The sequence below is a fragment of the Zerene cesonia genome, chromosome 19 (assembly GCF_012273895.1).
Source record: "Zerene cesonia ecotype Mississippi chromosome 19, Zerene_cesonia_1.1, whole genome shotgun sequence".
NCBI lineage: Eukaryota > Metazoa > Arthropoda > Insecta > Lepidoptera > Pieridae > Zerene > Zerene cesonia.
The window spans coordinates 2119837-2127346 of NC_052120.1; the positions used below are offsets into that span (position 1 = coordinate 2119837).

At 31.5% G+C, this 7510-nt stretch overlaps 1 protein-coding gene across 2 annotated transcripts in view; it reads right to left on the reverse strand.

Annotated features, from left to right (window-relative positions):
• The window catches only part of LOC119834710 (protein bark beetle), a 30582-nt gene that overhangs the window by 14962 nt on the left and 8110 nt on the right, over positions 1-7510 (reverse strand). For both annotated transcript variants that reach the window (XM_038359174.1, XM_038359173.1), the window contains exon 2: positions 321-481. In XM_038359174.1, the coding sequence (XP_038215102.1) occupies positions 321-481 (161 nt within the window). The remainder of the gene's footprint in view (positions 1-320; positions 482-7510) is intronic.

Here is a 7510-nt window from a genome sequence, read left to right on the forward strand (position 1 = left end):
TCCAATTAATAATTCCTGCATTTCTCTCTAAGTTCTAATTAAAGTAGGAAAAATAAAATATTCCAGGGCTTTAATTTAGGTAAAACAATTTTATTCACATTATTAGTGGCTTAATCTAAAATCAAAAATATATTTAGAAATTAAAGACTTTCAAACAGATTTTAAACACGATTTTTTAAGTCTTAATTTCTAAATGTTATAATACTCGCGTAATATAACTTTTTTTTTTTACAACTCACAATCTCACATATGAACCGAAATAGTACCAAAAAGTCCTCTGCTTTTCAAAAACAACAACAAAAACGTAATTCCTAACTCACTTCCTCGAGTTCGTGCACACGGATCTCCATTGCCCGCGATGTAACAGCTGTACTCTTCCTGCTAATATAGACGGTCCATCTACGAGCCGTATGTCTGGAAAGGGTTTCGAAGACTGCCGTTCTTCTGTACTGGTAAACGTTATCTTGCTCCCATTTTGACCCTGTAATGTAAGAGTTAAGATTCAAATTATGCTGCCTTTTGTCGAAGATTTGAAAGCTTCATATTTCAGTATATTTAAAACTTTTACAGTATTTTTAAGTTTATGGAGAACTATTGTGCGAAACAATAAATAACGTTTGAATTCACATTTTCTCTAATACACGAATTGGAAGTTAAATATTAGCTTTCCACGCGAGACTGCTCAGGTATACCTCATAGAAATTGTGACATTAACTAATTATAAATTTTCATAACTTCTTTATCCGCATAAAACATTGAAAGTAATCGATATCCTTGCCCAAAATGTAATCAAAATATAAATTAAGCAAAATGCTATATTAAAGAAAGTCTAGGCGATTTTGGCGCGAAAGTATACTATAAAAACAAATACTTTTTCTATGTACCTACTTAGAAGATTATACGAAATTGTGTTTACCCAGCGCAATGTTAACATAATGTGGCAATTCGACCTCTGAATAACTCTAATGATAACCCAATTTCAGCATTACCCAAACCGGAATCACAGTACGAAAACTGCAATATTGCCTTTGTTTCCATAACGTCTTCTTTACAAACTTCTGTCCGCACGTCCGGTCATTCACAGCTCGGTTTACTGCCGCTTTCATCACGACCGATTGAATTAATAGTTTCCGAAACAATAACATTGCCTGCGATTGTGCGGATAATCAATTTGCCATCCTTTGAGAAATATGTATGAGTGGATAGCAAAAGCCGACATGGAAAATGATTAATGTTTTTATCAAATTAATATTCAATTTTAAATCATTTACTTTCCCTTAAACACACTGAAATTAAATTCTATAACTAGACCATTTAATTTGTGCAATTTTTGTCAAAAAGTATAGTAATCGAATAAAAAAAAATTATGATTTTTCATTCATTGAATTATTGCCATTGGCAATGATTGCCATGATGATCTGTCATACATTTTCAGAGGGTGAAGCTATCGTTCAACTCACATTAGACAGACTAAATTTGTAGTCCGGTAGCAACAAATAATAGACTATCTCAAAAGTGCGTGAGTCACCTATCAAACCTGATTTACATAATCTATCGACTATTGAAGGCCTCACATAACATTACGTCACTACTATTTAGAATGCGCACACGCATCTGTCCATTCTGCCCTTGCACTTGGCTGGCTTCCTGGCTTTTGATGCACCCCATTCATTTTGTCACGTACGAGTGACCAACTGTTACGTAGCGATAAATTATTCTCTACTATAACGTCAATTTTGACTGTTTTTCGGAATGGGTATTTAATCAGAACTGAAGCAGAGAAATTTTCCTATTTCTTATTGCATAGCATTTATTTATAGCATATTTATTTATTTCTCTAATGTCATATGTCTAGTGATACTCCATTATCATTTATTTTAACCAACTTTTCCTTTAACGAAGGATGTTCCTATTTCGATAGTTTTTTTTTTGTTACTCGATAACTAAGTATGTGGGTTCTCAACCTATCGACGTGATTTTTCTGGTGTTTGATAGAAAACTCCCTCGTATCTCCCTCCCCAGAAAAATTTAATTAATTTATTTATTAGAATTATAATGATATATAGAGGAGAAACAAAAAATATGATGATACAAATAGAGCGAGGAATCTAGGAAATACGTTCCATTGAAGTATCTAGTTTGTATCAGACTATAACAAAATTATTTTCATAATTACAAAAGCATCGTTCTCGTTATATGGATTTTTCAATAAAAAAATATCGGATATTGAATCTTTTCTACGGTCAACAAATAAAGCTGTCGTACGTTAAGGTTTTATCGGTTACACGGTAAGGTGAATGCTCTAGAAAGTTCGAGGGATTTATAAGCTCTGTCTGGAAGCTCGACCTACTATGTCGCATGTTTTAATTGATTTAAGTATGCTTGGAACTAAATATGTAAATTATTTAAGGATGCTTTTTGAAGATAATATATATAAGCATGCAGAATATAAATTTACACTTATGATGGAATATACTTAAAAACCAGCTTTTATAAGTATGTTTAAACAGAACAAACGCTAGATAAGTAGATACTAGATAGCTTATTAAAAGACGTATTAAGAAAAAAGTTTTCTCACATTTTACATTAAAATTAAGAGTCAATTCGCGAATATCTTCTGTTAACTAGATTATTTGATATTAAAAAAACACAGAGTAGCATCTACTATACTTTATGCTTTACTTCTAAACACATAGCATGTCATCATCCACTTTTATTAGCTTTAGCTTAGTAGTTAGCAATTTTCAAAGAAATCAATCTGACGAGATTTTGATGACTTGTTGTAACTTTCACTTTCAGAAATAAACGACCCTCATCAATCTTAATCTGTGTAAAGTAATAATATAATTATGCAAAAATATTACATTATCTACATAAATATTTCAAAAAATATAAATAAATCGATTATGAGGCGGAATTCGAACATGTGCCTTTCACCATAATGGGGAAGCGCCTTACCACTAGGCCAATCATTTAAATTTTTTATATATGTACTGTATTTAATGCCATTAAAACCTAATAAACTATAAAATTCCCTTTAACGTGAAATATGAGTATTCAAAACGTCATATAACATTATGAAGATCCTAGAATTAGTATATTGATGTTAATCGTGACTCTATACACAACAAGCTTTCAATATTATTTCAGCTGTTATCAATTGGTTTTAATTAACTATTAAAATAAAATTTACATTGTACACACATATATGCAACACATTTGACGAGTATAGTCCCGGATATCAAGATTCCTGTTTTAACCCCAGGGAGCATTTAATCGGCATAAAGAGTATAATCCAAGTCAACTCTAACCTATGTATACCAATTTTCATTCAGTTATTTCAGCGTGATTGACGGACAAACATCCAAACAAACAAACTTTCACATTTATAGTATTAATTCCATTACATATTTACTAAATATCCTCGAAGGACCAAATTTGGAACTGGCCACCACCTGTGCGCTATTATTGTACGTTAATCCATTGTTCACGGTGGATTCCACCAGCTACTTCCGTCCCATCATTGTCCATACATCGCGTAGAATGTTAAATAAGTGTAAAACAAAGCTTCGTAGGCGATTACGTGATGGTATTTTTGCTCGGCCTACGATTCGTTATAACCATAATTGGATATGTATTTAAAGAATTGATTTTTGATTTCGCTCAATGAGGGGTTTCGGGCTTTCAGCCATTAATATAAAACATTATGTTTATATTTTTGTACCTTATAAGCTATTTTTAAGTATTAACTGCTATTAACATTGAGACATTTTTAAAGATTAGAAAAAAAATGTTCACAAGGCGAGATTTGAACCCGAGTTATTTTTCCAACCCGGAGCAATGTTAATGCTAAATTTTAAATTGCGATGTTTCTAATATTTAGATGAAAACAAAATTGTTATTATTAAGTAAAAATAAAGTATTGTGCAAGTATAATACAATAATATAGCATCAATTTATTACATCATTGTTAAATCTATTGAAAAAACGGTGAAAGGTTCTCATAACTACCGGTAGAACTACCGTATTGAGTAAGGTAGGTCAGCATTGAAATCAAATCAAATTGATTTTAAAAATAAGCTTCATTTAGGCAAACCGACTCAAATGGAGTGTTGTTCTTAATGACAAGAATATAAAAGATACCTATTAATTAATAATAAACAATCTATTCGTTTAGGCATTTTTTGTCAAAAGATTGTGATTAAGAATTATGCAAGTATATACTTATAAAAAGTTCTATCGAGCTGAAGGAATTTGAACAGGAAAAGGTAAGGTAATGCTATGCAACGGAAACGAGAGACGAAGATGTGTGTATGAGATGGACGCATGATATTATCAGGATTAAGATTTAAGACGAGTATACTTAATTGTAATGTGTGTTAAAAAAATGTTATCGTTTTAGAATTAATGTATATTGGGTTTGTTACTTACTTTTAAATACGTTGTGCCAGCGGAAAGTGGACTTCGTGAGGATAGGATACCTTATGCTTGATGAGCAAAGTATCACATCTGTGATAGACCATCCTTCTCCCTGATAATCTAGCGTGTGGGTACGTTAAATACTAAACTACAATAAACGATTAGATAAACTATCTGAAAGCATTGTCGCGCTTTTCACGACTGCAAGCAGAGCGAGACGATGGTATCGCCCGCACCGTGCCAAATGTCTACCGCAACTATTGTCACGGCTTGCTTTTTGTTCACTAATTTACTATAAATGGCATCTAGCACTTGGAGAACCACGATTTCTAATTGGAGAAGTAATTTAACTGATCTTCGAGGTGTACAATTGCTAGAGACTTTCAGGGTTGTAGCAGTTTGTCAAAGAAACATTTTGGATACAAATTGATTTGGTGAAACTTTAAGAAGAAATAACATAATTGAATAATGAATCATAAGTATTATGAAAAAATAAATGTTAATTAAAATTTATTGTTCAAATAAATAATCAAGATTATTATTAAAATTGTCCTACATAATTATCATTTTTCCTTTTTGTTGCGATGGTATCGGAACGATTTTAGCGAAGTCTTTCAAGCCAAATCGAACTGATTTTATAAGCTCTAGTAAATAACACACTTTAATCTCTATATTCTGAATAAAATACTCGATAAATCACTTGTTTTATCGTTACATCATATATTATGTTTTCTATAGTATATAACAGTCAAAACTCATTGCCGGTGATAACCACTTTTGACTTCTACAACAACAACAAAGTAACATAATATCGTTTACCATGAGTTATTAATATACTCTCTGATATTTGAACCTAGATTATTTTCATTACAAATCGTATCTTTATATAACTAGCAACATACAATCTTAAATAAATAAAAATGAAAGTTATTAGATAAACATTTTTAAATTAATGTCCATCTCTTTTTTCCAGTATCTCTATTTTTCCGAGTTGCATCTGTCTCATGCTCCACAAGGAAATTAGGACATCAGCTTTTCTTTCAATTTACTGAATATAAATCATAATAGGTATATGTATTATACGTAGGTACTATTTTTCCTAATGATGTAAAAGTACATTTTATATCACAAATGTAGGTTATCAGCACAACATTAAGATAAGGTTTTAATCGTTAGAAAATGCGAGTTACGGTATCACGTAGATCAGCAGGTATAAATAAAAAATAAGGAAGGACCCATTAATATTGTCATGAGAACTAGAGTAGCTTTTCGTGAAAATCTTATCATCCATATTTTTGCTATGATGTTGTATTCTTAACTTCCTACATAGGTACGTCGCATATCAAATAAATATTCCTCTCATATTAGATCAGGTACTTTCATCTCTTCCTAATCAAACCACTTGTAATACAGATTATTATCTAGTACGGGACCAACGTTTTGTTTTTATGAGTTTATTGTATGGTTGAGAAATAAACTTATTTTATTTTATTACATACTATAAGAAAATATATTGTAATAGATAACTAAAAAAACTTCATTGCTCTTACTACATCACAATAAGACTGCTTGTATAAATAACAGTATAAACCGAATATGAATATACAAACAATCGGTTATGCAAGACAATCGCTTCTCCTCTGGGGACTTGTGCAATATGGTTTCCACTGCACTTGCAGTTGTTAACACGCTATAGGTAGGTGTATATATAATGGTTAGCTACACCACAATGCTATCGAATATCAACGTTATGACCTTAGCCAGTCGCCACTCACAAACATCCGACCAACCCGTGTATAGAAGAATGGGTTAAAATACTTACAAGTTTGAAAGGTCTGGATGGATGTGAAGGTTGTTATTAAGGGAACTGTTAGGCACATTTGGATTTAATTCGATAGTGTTAATAAAAACGCTATATGTTATCTAATTGAGCGAAATCGCGGAGTAGAGATAATTGGAAAGTGTACAACTTATACTATTCTGTCAAAATTATGTTTCTTGAAATATCGATACTCTTCTCTTCACATTTAACGATGTTTCCCTCATTTAAACCGCCCTAAGGAGCATTCGAATAGTAAATACTCATACATGTGAATTAAGAAAACAGGAGCAAAACTGTATCTACATGATAATAATATATTCATAAGATAATTATCACCTTGCTCGAAGAAAATGCGTTATTACAGAACATATCTATAAAATTTATTTACATTCTTAAAGATCATTAATTAGTAATCGATTTTTTCATCATCATTTCCTTACCATTAATATAAGCAATAATGACGTCACCGCAAGGTGTCCTCGTTCAAAAGTCATGAACCTTTAATGACATTAATATTTTAGTCAGGTAATTCGCCAGCCGTGTTCCGTTCGCACGATTGGTTTTTGCAGTTCTTGTAAGCATAACATTGTTATTGTAATAGATTCCCTTTGCATATGAATAAAGTATAGCCAACTTTATAAGTAGGTACATAATTCAATAGAATCTAACCTTCTTAAAATTAAACTTAAACCAAAACCTAACGCCCGCGGATGAGATCATCAAGTCTTGTACCTACAAATCTTAGTATTTACATTAAATTTTTATATTTAAATATGTATGTACGATCTTTCCGCCCATGGCTTCGCTTATGTTCAGATACTTAAGTAAATGGACAAACGTTTTCCGTTCCAGCTTAGGACCTACCTAAATTCGTAACGACATATAATTTATTTTTAAGAATATTTAGTAAGTAATGAATAGTATCTATCATATAACAGCTAACCTCTTTCACATTTTAAATCAGAACTAACTAAAAATTACTGTAACAAACTCCCACGCTCCAGAACACAGAGGCAGGCGTAACGATGAAGCGATACTAATAAAGATCGTATCTATCGCTTTGCTGCCGAACTCTGACGAAAAATTATTTAAGGTACCGAGTGTGTAAAAAATTTAGTAGCAAAATTCAAATTTTGCATCACCTAAAAGCAGAATAGGCCGATAAATATAAATGTAACGGTTTTTTTTCATGTTATTTTCTGTGTAATTATAAATTTCCTGTTTCTGTGTAGATTTTAAATAAATCAAACCTTTTTTTTTTTTTTTTTT